The following is a 19,969-nucleotide window of genomic DNA, read 5'->3' as shown; positions in this document are numbered from 1 at the left end:
TTGGCTCTTCCCTGGAAAGAATCATGAAGAAGTTTCATAGTAGTGTGGTATTGTTGGAGACATTTTAGCTAATACATTCTAACCATGCATTTTGAAAAAAAAAAAAAGAAAAAAACATGTTATTAAAACCATGTGAATTTTTAGCCAAAAAGAGACCTTATAAATATGTACATGACTGCAGTGTGTTGTGGTTATTATTAACGATGGTTTGTACCAAATTATGGCAAAAAAAAAATGCCCTTTTTAAAAAATCAATTAGGACTTTGTGCCATTCTCAAGTTCTGATAAAAGAGCAGAAAAAGGTGTAGGTTAATTGGCCATTTATCAGGAATTTCATATGACCCTGCCTATGCCTAGAAGTGTTTGCTGTTCATGTGGACAGCTTGTTATGTGTCCCAGCAAGTTGGGGGGTGGGGGTTGGGGAGGTGGAAGGCTGAGAACTGCTAATGATGAACTCATCTTATATCATCACTCAGGAAACTGCAATTGCAAAACACATCATATGAGACAAATCCTGTACAGGTAGCAAACTGTTACAGTGGGGCAACATTTCTGCCCTGATGCTTTAACCTCTAAGACAGACATCAATGAGTATCAGTCACTGAACTAAATTATATTTATAATTGATTTTAAAAGGAAGTTCATTGTGTCATTCCTCATTATGTGTTTCGTTAAAATTATTGGTCCATGTTATAAACCTTGATGGAACTAAAACAGTTTTAAGAAGAATTTTTTACTATCAAATCTCACAGAAGCTTTTAAAAGCTTCCTTTAAAATGAGATCACAAGGTCAGGAGTTCAAGACCAGCCTGGACAATATGGTGACACCCCATCTCTGCTAAAAATAACAAAACTTAGCCATACATGATAGTGGGCACCTGTAATCCCGCCTACTCGGAAGGCTGAGGCAGGAGAATTGCTTGAACCCCGGAGGCAGAGGTTGCAGTGAGCCGAGATCACGCCACTGCACTCCAGCCTGGGTGACAGAGCAAGACTGCATCTCGGCGGGTGGGGGGGAAGAAAAACGACAACTTGAGATTATATGTATTTTTCAGTAATCCACTCTGAGTATCTGGAAAGTCGGATGGACTGCTGTTGCCTAAATCTGCACTCAGATTACACCCGAAGCTCACATGTGGGGCTGCTTTTCTATTCTTTATGTTATTAGAAACTGAATTTTTCTGTGAGGGGCTTAGCATAAAAACACTTTAGTCACCAGAAATTATGATGTTCCAGAAATATCAAAACTGATCATGTTTATTATAGAAAAACAACCTGAGGACGACAGCTCTCAGGCCTTCATTTCAACACAGAATGGATCTCCCCGCCTGAACCGGGCAGAGGTCCCAGCCAGGCCTGCACCCCAGGAGCCCTATGATGTTGTCTTGCAACGAAAAGAAAATGAAGGATTTGGCTTTGTCATCCTCACCTCCAAAAACAAACCACCTCCAGGAGGTAAAGGATATTGTATCTTATTGTCTCTGCCTGCAAGTCCAGTTTTCTGAGGCTCCCACTGGAGTTTATGAAATAATTAGGAGCTACTTATAAAATGCCTTAGGTACTTATCTTTTTAAGAATGGTGAATACTTTCCTTATTTTCAAAATTAGGTAATCTGAACCAAACCTTCTAGGCCTCAGGTTTATCTATTATCTCACATTCTATAAAATATTTACTAAGTCTCAGTAGCTCCATTTGCATCAAGGTTATACTGAAGATAATATGTAATAGATATGGATTTAATGAAAGGTATAATGCTGACTTTTAAAAAAATGGGGGCTCTTGTTCTCACTCATAGATGCGAATTGAACAATGAGAACACTTGGACACAGGAAGGGGAACATGACACACCAGGGCCTGTCGTGAGGTGGGGGGAGGGGGGAGGGATAGCATTAGGAGATATACCTAATGTAAATAACGAGTTAATGGCTGTAGCACACCAACATGGCACATGTATACGTGTGTAACAAACCTACATGTTGTGCACATGTACCCTAGAACTTAAAGTATAATAAAAATAAAAAATAAACAAATGGGGGCATAGGTTTTGAAAATTAGGATTAATCATGTATATAGAAAAGAATTAAAGACTAGAAGCAATTGAGAACAAGCAAAGCAGATTAATAGAAAAATCTTGACCCAAATATGTCTTTATTTAATGTTATTATTTAATGATAATTGCTGTAGTCCAGCTATAAATTACCCTTGTGAATAAGAGGCATACTTTTTATAAATGTTTCATTGAAAGGTAAAAATTTTGTCAACAATTAGAAAATGAATCTAAATATCTTGAACCGAATTTAACAGAATATTCTAATCCAGAAGATGAATGTATTTATATCAGTTCCATGATCAAAGGAGGAATTACATCTGATATATTCAGGGCTGTTACGATTCAGCAAATGAAATATTTGTCTTGATGTTTCTATAAAATAATAATTTTTAATATAATTATAAAATCCAGTTGAATATAAGAACCCAGCCCCAAGTCAAATAATAAAAAATCTCTGACTACATGAAAATGTGCCCTTGCCTTTACAAGTCAGTTTGATTATATTTTGAATAGTGAGATCCTTTTAGACCAAGTGGTTGCTAAAACCTTAGTTTAAAAAAAAGAAAACAGTTTTAGGAAAGTGTTGTGAGCCAAAGCAATTTGCAAAAATCTTGCTAAAATTAATGGAAGTATATAAGGGAAAAAGAGTCCATGACATGGATGAGTTATTGCTATAGTATTAGGTCACTGCTCACTGATACTAGTTTCCATTTTCCCAAAGCAGTTGCCATGGAAACACTTGGAACTGGAACTGTCACTGATGCTGTGAGGATGATAATATGGCCTGTGTCAGAAAAATGAAAGGAAAGCAGCTTTTAGGTGGTTTTCATGTTATGTCATTGGAATCAGTGTTTCTAAAAACAGATAACCATTTAGGATAATGATATTGTCATTCTCCTAACATATGATAACCCCAGGCATTCAGATTAACAAAAACAGTGAAAGAGTATTACTCTAGTAGATAGATGCTAACCACTTTCTGTATTGAAGATATTCCCTTTCTAGCACTACAGAAATTTGGGGAGAGTCTGATGTTCACCATAAAACTAACCTATATAGAGAAATTCAGTAAAATAAGTTTCATTGCTTAAATATGTTTGAGCATATTTTTATATTTGTTTATATTTAAAATTAAGTATTAAATGTAATTAAGTATTAAAAATTAATTAAGTATTTTTATTTGTATATATTTTATTGGTAAATTTTTAAAAATTTAAAAATCTTTAAGTAATTTTATATTTCCTTGTTTCAATCATTTTTTACTATTTTGATAGTTTTACCTATGGAGCTACTTCATCTCTGTATAAGATAGTGTCATTAAGGGTTGGGTTTTGTAATCCAACAAACTTGGATTCAGGTCCTGCTTATATCTTTTAATAGCTGTCTGATCTTGGGCAACTTATTTTCCCTCCAAGAGCTCCAGTTTCTTCCGTAAAATGAGGATGATAGAGACACTCCCTGTCTCACGAATGTGAGGATTAAAGGAGACAGCGTATGGGAAGCCCTTAGCCAAGGCCTTCAGTAAATGTTAGCTGCTGTCGCTTGTTGTAGCTTCTGCTGCCGTTGCTATCATCATCATTATTATTTAGAAAATTGTAACCATCTCTTAATTTTTCTTTTAAAAAACTTTTAAAAGTTCGTCAATACTTAATAATGAGATAGGAAAGAAAGCCCAATTAAAATGTAAGATTGAGGCAGCAGCTCACATGTGGCAGGAAATGAGTAATTGCAGCTCATTAATTATCAGGCTGAATGGTAAATTAGGCTCAGGTTGTTAATGAATTTTATGTAAAGTACTTGAGATTTTCAGTCCTAGTGTAAAACCAGAATTGATAATTTCACTGAAATGCTAGTTAATAATCTCATAAAATGTTGAGGCCTGAGAGTATTCTTGTTAGAATTTTATTTTCTGACATTCTCAGGGGAAAGCTCAAATGAGGAGCTTTCACTCACAGAGACTGAATACTTGCTGCAAACTGTATGATAGAGAAGGTTTGGTTCAGAAAGGAGTTAGCACAGGTGGAAAGGCAGGAAACCTGTCTGTCAGAATAGATCTTTTTTTTTTTTCTTTTTTCTTTGAGACAGTCTTTCTCTGTTTCCCAGGCTGGAGTGGAGTGGCGCGATCTCGGTTCACTGCAACCTCTGCCTCTCAGGTTCAAGTGATTCTCGTGCGTTAGCCTCTCGATTAGCTGGGATTACAGGCATGTGCCAATACACCTGGCTAATGTTTTTTGTATTTTTAGTAGAGACAGGGTTTTGCCATGTTGGCCAGGCTGGTTTCGAACTCCCAACCTCAGGTGATCCACCCACCTTGGCCTCCCAGAGTGCTGGGATTATAGGCGTGAGCCACTGTGCCTGGCCAGATCATTCTTTATGGACCTTGTCTCAGGTATTTTCTGATGACATATGTCTCAAGAAGAGTTCCTAGTAGCATCTGTGGTACCAGTTATGGAATTCTGAGTTTCTCTACTGTTGACTTTTTCAAAGATCAGGGATCCAGGTCCAGCATCCTCAGAATTTGTCTAAGTGCTGAATGAATGGAGTATTTAGAAAAGGCCTCTATTTAAGATTAAAAAGACGTGGCTAGTTTTTGCTTTACCAGTACTTCAGAGCTTTTAGTGTTATTCCTTCTTATCATATAGTTTTCAGTTCCGGTTGCAAAGGATTTCTTTGAAAAGGGAACATTTCCAGTTACTGTTCTTTGTTTTCCTGAAAAGAAATGTTTTAAGAGCACTAAAGTGATCTCAGGATCTGGACAAGCCAGGCTATGAGACAGATTTAGGCCAAAGATGAATGAAGATGGATAAGTTGGCTTTATGGCAAATGCCTGTAGACTTTGTGTATCAACAAAAATCAGGCAGGACTGAAGGCTTTTCCCTAGCTATGTGAACTCTAAGAGGTTACCTTGAACAGTTTCCCTGTCCATTTAGAAAATGTTCAGAAGTTACCTTTCTACTGGTCTGTTTGCTATTTTTAACTGTTCTAGTGATACTGCTATAAATACTAAGACAGTAACAATCTGACTACTTTTACCTTCCCTGATCCAGATAACCAGCCCTTTAGGAAGTTGTATACCACCATGCACCAATTCTTTTTACCACATTGCTCACAGGCTGAGAAAGGGGACCACTAAGATTTCAGAGATTAATTCTATTTAATGCTTTCCCAAGTCTGAACAAACTCCTTTTAGTGAGCCAAGGAACTGAATGATTTTCTTCTCAGGGGATCTAGAAAGAACACTATGTTTAAGTAAATCTTTTGTAAAAAGGAGAATAACTGAGATATTGATTTAGAAGGTCACCACAGGGCCACCATATGACCTGCCATATGTTTCTGGTGTGCCACCTGTTGTAGAATTAGTGAATCAACTCATAATGCCTGGCATACGACATGGCCCTTTCTGCACTGGCATTTCTCTAATTACATTGTTTGTAAGGAAAATAGAATAATAAGTGCTTGACATAATTCAGAGCTAAAAGGCACTTCCTTCCAACACTGACTTACTCTATTTTAAGATAAAATCTCCCACTGTGTATTCCTAGAAGAGCCAGGGCACTGTCTGTAGGGAAATAAATTATCATCAAGAATAACTTTTCTAGTCCAAACGAAGGTCTATTAAAATGTCCCTTACATACTCCTAGATATGATTCAGACATACTAGTAAGGAGCGGGTTTTACTATGGAAATTAAACATCATTCACAGTGCCATTCAAAAATATGAAGTATCCCTATTCAAATCAGTCAGTAGTCAGCAGGAGCCCACATATCTGATAAGTTTAAAGTTGACTGACCTAGGCTAGGAAATTCTCAGAGAACACAGAAGGAACATTTGTTTCCTAATACTAATGCTGCCTGTTGCATGGTGGAAAATATTTTGTTTGACAAGATTTCCTGAATATATGAGAACTCATTTCAAGCTACAATTATAGCAGAATGTCTTAATAGTTAGTCCAGGAAGGCCCTTAGCATTATAAGCTAGAGATACAGTAGAGCTGCACAGAGCATCTTTGCAATTGTATGAGACTCAGCTTTGTGTATTTGGTTTAGAATTTGATCCATGAGTCAAGTAGTCTTAACACTTAACATTTAATGTTCTAATTCCACTTAGCTTTTCAAATTTTAAAAAGAACCAAAGGCATAAATAAGAGGAATTAATTTACCTGTGGAATTAAGTATGATTCATTTTAATTGTCAGTCATTTCACTGTACCTGAATTTCTGACCAATAACTACTGAGTGCTAAACCTGAGTTTGACCTGCATTTATTTACAAGATTCCTTATGGGAGCAAGTGCCCCTTTAACAGAAGCAAAGATTATCTTATCGTAGCAGTTTTTAAAACAGCTAAAAACTTGATGCAGCTTAAATGATCAACGATAAACAATGAGACATCTGATCAGTCAGGTGGTATCAGTGAGATTAATAACTCTTAAACAGAACAGTTAGGATGATAATGTAAAAATTAGAACAAGGTTTCTGGTAGGTAGAAGATAGCAAAGAGGTTTATATACTATGATTACAACTGTGTAAAGAGTATGTATGTGGGCAAAAGTGAGAAGTACGAAAATACTTGCGTTTGGATGGGATGATGACGTGTGGTACTTTTCTGTTATGTTTTTAAATATTTTTCTTTGACGTTATGTTGAATTTTTAAATGATGATGATTATAAATCTAACACTAGCAGAAATCTTAAATAATTGAAAAACCTGGTTTTTTGTTTTTTGGGTTTTTTTTCCCATAGTTATTCCTCATAAAATTGGTCGAGTCATAGAAGGAAGTCCAGCTGACCGCTGTGGAAAACTGAAAGTTGGAGATCATATCTCTGCAGTGAATGGGCAGTCCATTGTTGAACTGTCTCATGATAACATTGTTCAGCTGATCAAAGATGCTGGTGTCACCGTCACACTAACGGTCATTGCTGAAGAAGGTAAGGAGCCAGTAGACCCGCCTGCCCCAAGCTGATCTGAGAGGCGCAAAACCTGTGGGAGGCAGTGGCCTCCTCCAGCACTGCCAGAATCACTGCAGGGATAGAACTGTGTATGCACGCTGGAGTCTCATTCTTCGCCTTTTCCATTTAATGAACTTAAAAGACAGCTTATTATAAAATTATCAGCAGCTCAAGAAAAATAATCCAGCTAGTGAGTGTGTACCATTTATTTATGTGCTAGAGAAGCAAGCACCCGGAAGTGAAAGAGACTGGTCATACTTTTCAGATCTTATTTTCTTAAAATAATGTCTTAAGTCTTGGCTTGAGTGAGAGAAAATCCTTTAAACAGTTCAAAGAAAGTCACTGTTGATGTCAAGTCTTTTATGTCAGGCCGATGCCACCGTGTGCCTTTCCTTGGGGACAAGGCTTTGTTCTGGGCAGCCGCTTTGTAAACAGGGTAAAAGAGTGTGTGGGAATGGCTAGTAAGTGGGGCATAAAACACATACTGGCAGCCCTGGAGTCTTACAAACATGTTTAATGTCTTGCCTTGCTGTAAAGCTGCCTTTTGATCATTAAGAATTTCTAATTAGGAACCATCTTTAACCAGTTCATATTCTTTGTGAATTACAACATAACCACTATGTAATGCTCTCATTTTTCCTGATTTTGCAAAACAAGAAGCCAAAAACAGAATTATGAAGGGTCAGTCTTTGATGTTACAATTCTTCATACTATAATGTGTATTCATGTTCCATTTTCCCCCATGACCCTCTGATCTAGTTGGTTTCCAAGTCTTTTATACTTCCCAGTTCTACCTTTTGTTTCTGTTCCTACCACACCACTCTCATCCATTTATTTCTAAGGTATTACATAAATCTGTTCAAGATGCAGTAGGGGGTATTTCTGCGTGGACCTGAATTGACTTTACTGCTCCCTTAGGTCCTGTCGAATTCTGGGCAGGATTCCAAGATGCTGTGACATCCCTGCCTTTGTTCTTTCCCTTCTCCGTTCCATTCCTACCCTCTTCTCAGACTCTGCTGATTCTTTTTAAAAATAATCCCTTGTAGAAGCTCCACTGCTTCCCCACTCTCTGCCCAGAAAGTGTTCTGTGATTTTGCTCTCAGCCTGTCTTTTAAATGTACTTCTCAGTATTCTCTCCACACCCTCTCTGAGCTGGGCCTCACTGGCCTCTGTGTACATGGCCTCCGCCTGACCCCAACTCCCATGGCACCTCCTGTCTCTGCACGTCATTGGACATCATTCTTATATAACTATATCCCTGTTTAAATGGTCTGCTCTTTGTAAACAAAAAACATATTGGTTGACTATGATACTAGATGCTCAGCATTTTTTTTTTTTTTTTTTTTTTTGAGACAGGGTCTCACTCTGTTGCCCAGGCTAGAGTGCAGTAGCACAGTCGTGGCTCACTGCAGTTTCAGTCTCCTGGGCTCAAGTGATCCTCTTACCTCAGTATCCTGAGTAGCTAGGACTACATCATTTTTAATTTCTTTTTTTTTTTTTTGAGATGGGGTCGCACTGTGTTGCCTAGTCTGGTCTCGAACTCCTGGGCTCAAGCGATCTTCCTGCCTCAGCCTCCCACAGTGCTCGTATTACAGGGGTGAGCCACTGTGCCTTGCCAGCAAATACGTTTTGAATGAAAGATGAGTAAACGAATGAGTGAACAAAGTAAAAGTTAGGAGATTTTAGTTCTGAGGCCTTCTATCCCATTACCTGAGCAGAGGCGATTTAAACCCAATAAGTAAGGCTTTTGACAAAGGTCACAGATATCTATTAGCTAGTTATATGACAAAAAAGCTACTTAATATTTCTAATCTTCACTTTTTTAACTGTAGAATTGGAGTAGTAATATCTATTTCAGGATCATCAGCAGAGGTTAAAGGTGAAAATATACAGAAACTACATAAATACCCTAGGGTGCTCATCTAATATCATTATTTTACCTACATGACTGGCTCCCTCATTCAGGTCTCTGTTTAAATCTCACTTCCCAAGGAAATAATAGTAGTATTTAATAAGGGTGTACTATGTGACAGACACTGTCCTAAATGCTTTATGTATATTAACTAATACAATAATCCTAGGCAGGCACTATGGTTTTCCAATTCTCGTAGATGAGGAGACTGAGTCACAGAGCAGTTAGATGAATTGCCTGTGGTTAAAAAATGTTCTAAATGCTTACTCTCAATATCTATGTATCTCGTCTGTGAACCACACTTTGGGTAGCCTTGGGATAGATTGTTAGAAAAAAAACTACTTCTTTCTCCAGTAACTTTTCCCCAAAAATTACTGTTTACTGTTGATGGTGTTTTCTCTGAGAGATTATCCAAGATTGTTCATAATTTTTCTTAGAATGAAAGTTCCCTTTCACATTCTGGCCCAAACACTTGTGGACTGACACTTGAGATTTCCTGTATAACGTCAGTTCGTGTTCAGAGAAAAGAGAGAAGGGTGGAGGGAAGCTCCCTAGCAGATATATACTTAAAGTATATTTCATATGCAGCCACAGCCTCTCAAAATACAGTCACATTTTATATGTTAAATCACATTGCAGTGATCACACATTATTTTATTATACTCTAGGTTTTTTTAAACTATGAAAACATTCAGAATCTCTTATTTTTCTTAGGAAAAACCAGAAAATCTTCCTTCTGTCTATAAAGATTTCATTCATGGAGTTTGTAAGCCTTCCAGGTTTCTCATAAAATTCAGTATAAAATCTATCAACTGCACTAAAGAGTCAAATGAATATTTATAACTCTAAAGCTATTTTCAGAAACCACACATTCAGATCAATACCTCAGGGCAGCAGAGCTTCCCATCTGGTACTTCTTCCCTTCTCTCCGTCAGCCATTCCCCGTTAACAGGTAAAAGACAGTTACCTAGAAAAAGGACAACTCTTGGTCCCTCCATCCTTTTTATCCCCCTTTGCTAGATGCTGTTTAATATTTGTGCCTATGTTGCCAAGGAAATTGTAAGGCAAGTGTCATATTTCATAAAAGACTTCCAAACTGTAGCCAGGACTTGAGACTGTTCTCTATCATATGGCATTCCCCACAACACTACCGCCTCTTCCTCCGCCATGGTATCTTGTTTTAAAATATGGAACATAAATTTACTATGTCTGATAGTTCCTGCTTACTGTAAAAATATATAATTTTTCAAAATTAATTTCTAATTTTTTGTCAGGTCTTGTTAATTTTAAGAGTGAACATGACTTACCAAAGGCTACCAAGCACTCCTATTGGAATGATTCTGGTAGTGTTGCAATACTTTTGTTTTGTTTTCAATTTATTTATCTGTTTATTCCCATTTGTCTCCATTTTCCATTCTCATTTCTCTCACTGCTCCCATTGGCAAACATTCTAGTATGTTTTATGTACTGCATTTTATTTGTACGTCTTTTAAAATACATTTTTGTTGTGTGTTGGCATTTATTTTTGAGTTATGTAAATGTTATAGATTTTACACTGGGTTTTTCTCAGAACCATGTTGTTGTTGTTTTCTTTTAATGCCATTTTACTGAACAGGATCCAATCCAGGATTCCTCGTGGCATTTAGTTGTTGTGTCTTTTTTTTCTTTTTAATTGGGATAGAATTCATATACTATAAAAGTCATTATTCTAAAATATACAGCTCAGCCTGGCACAGTGGCTCATGCCTGTAATCCCAGCACTTTGGGAGGCCAAGGCGGGCAGATCACCTGAGGTCGGGAGTTCGAGACCAACCTGACCAACATGGAGAAACCCCACCTCTACTAAAAATACAAAATTAGCTGGGCATGATGGCATGTGCCTGTAATCCCAGCTACTCAGGTGGCTGAGGCAGGAGAATCACTTGAACCCAGGAGGCAGAGGTTGCAGTGAGCTGAGATCGAGCCATTGCACTCCAGCCTGGGCAACAAGAGCGAAACTCCATCTTAAAAAAAAAAAAAAAAAATATATATATATATATATATATATATATATATATGCACAATTCAGTGGTTTTTAGTATATTCACAGGATTTTGCAATCATTACCACTAGTTCCACATTTTATTGCCCCCAAAAGAAACTTCATACCCATTAGAAATCACTTCCCATTCTCTTGAAACCCCCATCCCTAGGCAACCACTAATCCACTTTCTGTCTCTGTGGATTTGCTGGGTATTTCATATAAATAGAATCGTACAGTATGTGGCCTTTTGTGTCTGGCTTCTTTCACTTGGCAAAATGTTTTCAAGGTGCATCCTAGTTATAGCATGTATCAGTACTTCATTCCTTTTTATGACTAATGAATAGTATTTCATTATGCATACATATATTTTGCTTACCTATTAATCATTTGATAGACATTTAAGTTGTTTCTACTACTGTGAATAATGCCACTACAAACGTTGTTTTATAGGTTTTTGTGTTGATGTATGATTTCATTTTTCTTGGTTGTATACCTAGGAGTGGAATTGTTGGGTCACATGGTAACTATGTTTAGCTTTTTGAAGAACTTCAAAACGGTTTTCCACAACAGCTGCACCCTTTTATATTCCCACCAGCAATATATGAGGCTTCCATTTCCCCATAACCTTGCCAACACTTATTTTCTGTTTCGGGGGTTTGTTTTCTAGCCATCCTAGTGGGTGTGAAATGGTATTTCATTGTGGTTTTGACTGGCATTTTGCTGATGAGTAATGATGTTGAACATCTTTTCATGTGCTTATTGACTATTTGTAAATCTTCTTTACATAAATGTCTATTTAAATCCTTTGCCATTTATAACCCAGTTATTTGTCTTTTTTATTGTTGAATTGGTTTCTGAATACTAGACCTTTATCAGATACATGGTTTACAAGTATTTTTCTCCCAGTCTCCGTTCGTGTTTTTACTTTCTTGATACTATCCTTTGATGGACAAAAGTTTTAATGCTGAAGAAGTCTAATTCATCTATTTGCAGGGGCGGTGCTTGTGCTTTGGTATCATAGCATCATATGCTTTTAAGATTTATCTGCGTTGCTGGATGAACATAATTGATTGCTTTTAACTGCTTGATAGTTTTCCATGAATATTTACAACAAATAACCTGTCCACTTTCCTATAGACAGTCACATTGCCTACAACACTACAGTCTTACAAACAATTCTATAATACACATCTTCACATATCTATGTTACAAAACAGTGTGAGAAGCCAGGCATTGGTGGCACATGCTTGTAGTCCCAGCTACACGGGAGGATCGCTTGAGCCCAGAAGTTTAGGCCAGCCTAGATAACATAGCAAGACCTTATCTCTTAAAAAATGAAAAACAGTGTGAGGATTTCTGGGAGTGAAATTACTTGATCAGAGGGTATACATGCGCTTGATTTGATATTGTCAGATTGTTGCATCCATCTATTTCCATCAGCAAAACATTGAGGATTTTTATGCCTTTACTTCCCCACCAGTACTTGTTATTATCAGCTTTTGAATTTGCTAGCCTAAAGCATGAAGGTATTGTCTCATTATTTAATTTGTATTTCTCTGATTGCCCATGAATTTCAGCATCTCTTCATATGCTTGAGTTTTTTTCTTGTGGGATTTCTGTCTTGTTGATATTTAGTGGTTGCTCATGAATTATATGGACTTCAGTAGTACAGCTTTGTTTTAGAGACTATAAATATCTTTTTCTGCTATCTGTATGTTCTTTGACCATGGTACCCTTTATTATATAGAAATTCTTAATTTAGATGTAATCAAATTTGTCACTTTTTACCTACAGCTTAAACTATTGAGGTTTTATTTAAGATAAGTCATTTTTCCCCACATCACAGAGATCTTTCTTTTATATGATCTAATACCAGATTTGTAATTTTGATTTTTGTACCTAGGTCTTTAATCCATCTGGAGCCTGCCTTTGTATGTAGTTTTAGGAGGGATGTAGTTTTATTTTTATTCTTAACATGAGCCTGTTTTCCCAACACCAGCTATTAGACAGCACTTCTTTGCCTTATTTATTTGTGATGTCATCTCTCCTATATATCAACTTCCCCTTTAAACATGAGTCTCCAAATTCTCTATTCTGTTCTATTAGTTTATTTGTTCTTGGGCTGATGATATATGTGTGTGTATTTTTAATTTTTTTTATCTGTGATATATCCTAATATATCTGCCTATTAGGGCAAACCTGTCTCTCTGTTTCTTGAAATTGACTATATATTCATGGAACTTTTCTATATAAAATTTTAGAGCAAATTATTAAGCTCCTCCAAAAAAGTCAAAGTGCAGTTTTTTGGGGATATATTGTGTCTATGTGTATATAAATATACATGTGTGTATGTATATATATTTTTTTGGTGGGGGGAGAATATCTGTACATATTAAGTCATCCCACCAAAGATCATGGACTGTCTTTCCAATTACTCAGATTATCTTTTATGTCCTTTAATAAGAGTTTTAGAATGTTGTCTCATAGGGTTCTTATTTACTCTTAGTAAGGTGATTCTCAATAGATTATGTTTATTGCTGTAGTTTAATTGTGGATTTTGTTTTTATCTTTTGAATATACACTTTCTCTTAAGTGTATTATTATAGGCATACCTTGGAGATACTGCAGGTTCAGTTATAGGCCACTGCCATTAGGTAGTGAACATTGCAATAAAGTGAATCACATGAACTTTTTGGTTTTCTAGTGCATATAGAAGTTATATTTACACTATTCTGTAGTCTCTTAAGTGTGCAATAGCAGTATATCTTTAAAAACAACATACATACCTTAATGAAAATATACTTTATTGCTAAGAAATGCTAATGATCATCTGGGCCTTTAGTAAGTCTTAATCTTTATGCTGGTGGAGGGTCTTGCCTCGATGTTGATGGTTGCTGACTGATTTGGGTGGTGGTTGCTGAAGGTTGAGGTGGCTGTAGCAATTTCTTAAAATAAGACAACGATAAAGTCTGCTACATTGAGTGACTCTTTCTTTCACTAAAGATCTCTCTGTAGCATGTGATGCTGTTTGATAGCATTTTACCCACAGTAAAACTTCTTTCAGAATTGGACTTCATCCTCTCAAACTTTGCTACTACTTTATCAACTAAGGTTATGTACTATTCTAAATCCTTTGTGGTCATTTCAATAATGTTCACAGCATCTTCACCAGGAGTAGATTTCATCTCAAGAAACTATTTCTTTGCTTATCCGTAGGAATAAAATCCTCACCTGTTCAAGTTTTGTCATGAGATTACAGCAATTCAGTCCCATCTTCAGGCTCTACTTCTAATTCTGTTCTCTTGCTATTTCTACCACATCTGCAGTTACTTCCTCCACTGAAGTCTTGAACCTGTCAAAGTCATCCATGGGAACTAGAATCAAGTTATTCCAAATTCCTGTTAATGTTGATATTTTTGACCTCTACCCCATGAATCACGAATGTTCTTAATATCATCTAGAACGGTGAATCCTTTCCGGGTTTTCAAGTTGCTTTGCCCAGACCCATAGAAAAATCATGAGCTATGGCAGCTATAGACTTACCAAATGTATTTCTTAAATACTAAGACTTGAAAGTCAAAATTACTCCTCGATCCATGGGCCACAGAATGAATGTTGTATTGGAAGGCATGAAAACAACATTTATCTCCTTGTATTTCTCCATCAGATCTCTTGAGTGACTAGGTGCATTGTCAGTAAGCAGTAATATTTTGAAAGGAATCTTTTTTTCTGAGCAGTAGGTCTCAACAGTGGGATTAAATTATTCAGTAAATCGTGTTGTAAACAGATGTCCTATCATCCAGGCTTTATTGTTCCATTTTTAGAGCGTAGGCAGAGTAGATTTAGCAAAATTCTTAAGGGCCCTAAGATTTTTGGAGTGTAAATGAGCACATGAATTCACCAGCTGCATTAGCCCCTAACGAGAGTCAGCCTGTCCTTTGAAGCTTTGAAGCTAGGCATTGACTTCTCCTTTCCAGCTGTGAAAGTCCTAGATGGCACCTTTTTCTAATAAGAGGCTGTTTTGTCTACCTTGAAAATCTGTTGTTTACTGTAGCCACCTTCACCAAAGATATTAGCTGAATCTTCTGGAAAAGTTGCTGCAGCTTCTGTATCAGAACTTGCTGCTTCACCTTACAGTTTTGTTATGGAGATGACTTCTTTCCTTAAACCTAATGAACCAGCCTCTTCTAGCTTCACACTTTTCTTCTGCAGCTTCCGCAGCTCTCAGAATGGAAGAGAGTTAGGGCCTTGCTCTGGATTAGGTTTTTACTTATGGAAATATTGTGACTGGTTTGATCTTCTATCCAGACCACTAAAACTTTCTCCATATCCAGCAATAAGGCTGTTTCATTTTCTTATCATTCATTTGTTCACTGGCGTAATATTTACAGTTTCCTTCAAGAACTTTTCTTTTGCATTCACAACTTGGCTAACTGGTACAAGAGGCCTAGCTTTCAGTCTGTCTCGGGTCTCAACATGCCTTCCTCACTAAGCTTAATCATGTCTAGCTTTTGATGTAAAAGGAGAGATGTGCAACTCTTTCTTTGACTTGAATACATAGAGGTCATTGTAGGGTTATTAATTGGCATGATTTCAATATTGTGTGTCTCAGGGAATAGAGAGGCCTGAGGAGAGGGAGAAAGATGGGGAAAGGCTCGTTGATGGAGCAGTCAGCACACACATATATATCGATTATGTTTGCCATTTTATATGGGTGTGGTTCATGGCACCCAAAAACAATTAGAGACAAGTAACTTGAAATTGACATACCCATTAAGCAAAGGAATTTCCAGTGGGTACAAGAATAGAAATATCAAAGATCACTGACCACAGATCACCATAACAGATATAATAATAATGAAAAAGTTGGAAATACTGGAAGAATTAACGAAATGTGGCACAGAGACATGAAAGTGAGCACATGCTGTTGGAAAAAATGGCTCCAATAGACTCGCCCAATACAGGGTTGCCACAAACCTTCAATTTATAAAAAATGCAATACAGCGAAGTGCACTAAAATAAGGCGTACCTATACTTAGAGACAGAAAGCCCAGCAAAAATTTAATTCTCATCAAGGGAGAGATATACTTAACCCATTGCTTTACTTTTTTAAGAATTTTCAAATAAAATTCAGAGAGAAGATAGGCCTGTTTGACATTATGGAATAAATATTTGACTTTGTGAAGTAAAATAGCTTATAATAGAAAAAAAATGGAGAAGCCACGTAGCATGTAGCACGGGTTGAAGGACTAAAAATGAAAAGAATCCCAGTGATAGGAAGTTTTACTTAAATTTGATGAAGACAACAAAAAACATGTAACTTTAAAAGTAAGCACCAATTTGTGGTACATTTTGCCTAAAACTGAAATGTCTCATCTAGAGTGGAAGGTAGAGGAAAACTTGAAATTGATCAGATTACTTCTGGTGTCCTGCTCTGATGTTATACACTCATTACAATAGCCAAGCTAGTAATGCTGATAAATTATCTCTCTTGGCCACATGCAAAGGTACAAGTATCTCCCAGTCATCTTGTTGGCAGGTGGAATTTTCCCCATCATTTTCCATTCCCTTAATATTAACCATGAATTTACAGTGACCGAAAAGAATCCAACTCTATACTGGGCAGTAAAGTTTAGAGACAGGTACCTTGAAATTGACATACCCAGGAAGCAAATGTGGAAGAACTTCTGGAAATTTCTAGTGAGTACAGGAATACTGAGATAACTGAGGTGTGATTCTTGCAATCAATGAGTTCAGAGTATGGTAGGAAAGACAGGTGTTCTGTCAGCTCTGACACAATGTGGGAAATGCTGTGAGAACATTGTGATCACAGTGTGCTTAAGGAGCCAGGTAGGATTTCACAGAGGAGGTGAAATTTTCAACACGAGGTGAAATGGAAAGGCAGGAGTGCCCAGGTAACAAGGTTGGATAGTATCTTATGAGCAAGAAAACGTCACCATAGGTTGTTTTTGTTTTTGTTTGAAATAGAATCTTGCTGTGTCACCTAGGCTGGAATGCAGTGGCATGATCTCGGCTCACTGCAACCTCCACCTCCTGGGTTCAAACGATTCTCCTGCCTCAGCCTCCCAAGTAGCTGGGACTACAGGCACATGCCACCACATCCAGCTAATTTTTGTATTTTTAGTAGAGACAGAGTTTCACCATGTTGGCCAGGCTGGTCTCAAACTCCTGACCTCAGGTGATCCGCCTGCCTTGGCCTCCCGAAGTGCTGGGATTACAGGTGTGAGCCACCACACCCAGCCCGCCATAGTTTTTTTACACAAGACAGTGGCATATTTCAACTTGTGTTAAAACTGGAGTCTTCAGTGGGAAAGAGAGCAGTTAGGAGGTCAGTATAAGCAACTTGTTAAAGTTACTCAGGAAAAACAAAATTCATGATAGCAATATAAAAGAGCAACCAATGTCCAGGTCTCCAAAAAAAAAAAGTTCATAGCCCACCCCACCCACACCCTCCCTTCCTGGAATACTTGACTTTAAAGAGGAAACACAACCCTCTGGATAAGTTCTGGTGCAGAGGTTGGTTCTGCATCTCCAGGTCTGGTACACGTTGTTAAATCCATGTTCACACCTAAGCCTAGCAGCCAGAGGGCGTAGAAATCCTCAGGGGCCACCTGGCTTGGCCATATACCATTTCTTCCTCCTGCCACTTTCTACTCTCTGGCCTGTGTTTTTAGAGTACTCTCTAGCTACAAGAAGTTTTTCAATAAAAATAAGCAATTTATCTGTGTTTTTAGTCTCACAGAACTTTGGAAAGTAGCAACTTAATCCAAGCCATAAAATAGTGATGCATGTATTGTAGTGAAGCCTGAAGTTTCAGCTTTCTTAATGGAAACTGCTTCTTAATATTCGTATCTTTTATCTTTAATGTGAGATTTTCTCTATTGTATTCTAAGATTCAGGTTATATCAGCTTCCACATGGTTTTCTAACTTAAAATATCCTCTACATTTAACATTTTTGTAAAGCAAGGTAAAGATTTCAGAATATATGCTTAAGGAGAAACGCAATACCAAGTGAGAGAGATTATTTTGATGATGATGAAAATGATGATAGTTATAACAGAAACTGTTATAATGTGACTGTTATATGCCAGGCACTATTCTAAGCATGTGCATTTATAAGCTCCTTTGATACTATAACCCAATGAGATAACTGCATTTCCCCTTTCATAGACAAGATGATTCAAAGCACAGAGAACATAACAGATTTGCTCAAGAACACACAGTTGGTAAATGATGCGGTCAGGCTTAAACTCTGTCCAGCTTGCTCAGAGTTCATGCTCTTAATCATTAAGCTGTGCTTGCTCTCTCCGATACTTTAAATATCCTATGCTTTTATATTTAAACATAATAAAATGTGCAGAAGTTTCAACTTCAGAAATATGAGTCTGCCACCCTTAGGCATCTCGTTTAATTGTCCCCTCCTTGCCATCTAGTTCTAGGTGCAGGTAGTCACTATGCTTAGCTGTGAAAGCTATCTTCAAGGAACAGCAGGGAATCCAGAGCTGTTAGGAATGACATGGAAACAAATGTAATGTTTTTCACCTATATTGGTGTTCTGAGAAAATAGAAGCAGTAGAGTATTTATAAACATTTGTTAGCACTCAGGATTCTATAAGTTTGTCTTTGGTTCTCGGTGTCAGGCAAAATAACTGCTCCTATATTGAGGATGCAGGTTCAAAGGTGTGAGTTTGGTTTGCAGACTGGCCTCCGTGTTCCAGCATTCCTGAGACCCGACTTTGTTATCTAGAATGGGTTACCAATTATCAGGTGTGTGCTCTGGAAACTCATAGAATAGGCAACAGTATAGTTCCTGGAGCTCTGTCTTCTGGATAAATATTATATTCATTTCTGAATTTTATATTATATGGATGACTAAAACAAAGGTGAAAATGGGGACATGATATGATTCCTGTTCTCCTGACACATAAACTTTAATCAAAAGCCACAGGGAAAAAAGATGTTAATGTGCCAGTTCCAGACAGCTGACAATAGTGCTGCTCATGCTAAAGCCACTAAAGTCAGTACAGCAGTAACCATCTGTTATTGTCTCACTTTCACAGATCCACTTAGTCTTCACATTTTTATGTACAAATTCTTATTTCTTTTGTTTTCTCATTTGAACAGAGCATCATGGTCCACCATCAGGAACAAACTCAGCCAGGCAAAGCCCAGCCCTGCAGCACAGGCCCGTGGGACAGTCACAGGCCAACCACATACCTGGGGACAGGTGGGGCTATTCTCAGGTTTTTTGTTTTTGTTTTTGTTTTCCTTATTCTCTCCTTATTGCTCTGCTATTCATAACCCCACTCCCCATCATCCACCCCCATACAGTAATGCAGATGCCAGCTGTTGAGGTCAAAATGACAACTCTTGCCTGTTCCTCAAATACCGTCCCCATTGCTTCCACCCACCCATTCAGTACCTTCGTCCCTCTTCCAGCCTCCATCCCAGGCACAGCATAATTATCCAATTTTGCCTGACATGCGAGGATTAGAAAGAAATGACAGTAGCATCTGGCTCTGCTACTCTTGGTCCTCCTAGTTTTCATAGGCAAACTGCAGACCCATATGGATTGCTATCGTATCAGGCCACCTGAGCAGAGCAGGCTTTTGTGTGTATTTCTGTCCTCTTTCATTGAAAATATTAGCCATGAAACAAAAACTAGATTTCCAGAAATCCAGCATCTTCACGGGCGTTGGTGCTGCAGGAGAGCCATTTTTCACTGAGACAGGGTCAGCTTAACTGCCCTCTGGTGTAGTTATTTGGTTGCAGTTTCCTTTGCTATAAACTACTCTGAGATGTCCTTAAAAAAATTGGGGATATTGACAGACTTCAAGATATGTTGGAATTAATGGCCAGGTTTCTCCTAGCGCCCCTTTGATTTTAGATATAGTCTGTCTTCACAGTGGTTTGTCAGAGGGAAAAGTGGCAAGGTTGAGCTTTTAAAAGAAAAGAAATTAATCTGCCTTTAGACTGCTTTTCATTGTCTCAGGTCAGAGAGTGACTTGATTTCT

At 37.6% G+C, this 19,969-nt stretch overlaps 1 protein-coding gene across 2 annotated transcripts in view; it reads left to right on the top strand.

Annotated features, from left to right (window-relative positions):
- The window catches only part of MAGI3 (membrane associated guanylate kinase, WW and PDZ domain containing 3), a 293,190-nt gene that overhangs the window by 259,890 nt on the left and 13,331 nt on the right, over nucleotides 1–19,969 (top strand). For both annotated transcript variants that reach the window (XM_005542284.4, XM_005542285.5), the window contains exons 15-17: nucleotides 1,267–1,455; nucleotides 6,792–6,977; nucleotides 19,080–19,182. In XM_005542284.4, coding sequence (XP_005542341.3) covers nucleotides 1,267–1,455; nucleotides 6,792–6,977; nucleotides 19,080–19,182 — 478 coding nt within the window. The remainder of the gene's footprint in view (nucleotides 1–1,266; nucleotides 1,456–6,791; nucleotides 6,978–19,079; nucleotides 19,183–19,969) is intronic.

The sequence above is a fragment of the Macaca fascicularis genome, chromosome 1 (genome assembly GCF_037993035.2).
Source record: "Macaca fascicularis isolate 582-1 chromosome 1, T2T-MFA8v1.1".
Taxonomy (NCBI): Eukaryota; Metazoa; Chordata; class Mammalia; order Primates; family Cercopithecidae; genus Macaca; species Macaca fascicularis.
Note: the sequence above shows the minus strand (reverse complement) of the source record. Positions and strands in the feature narration are given on the sequence as shown.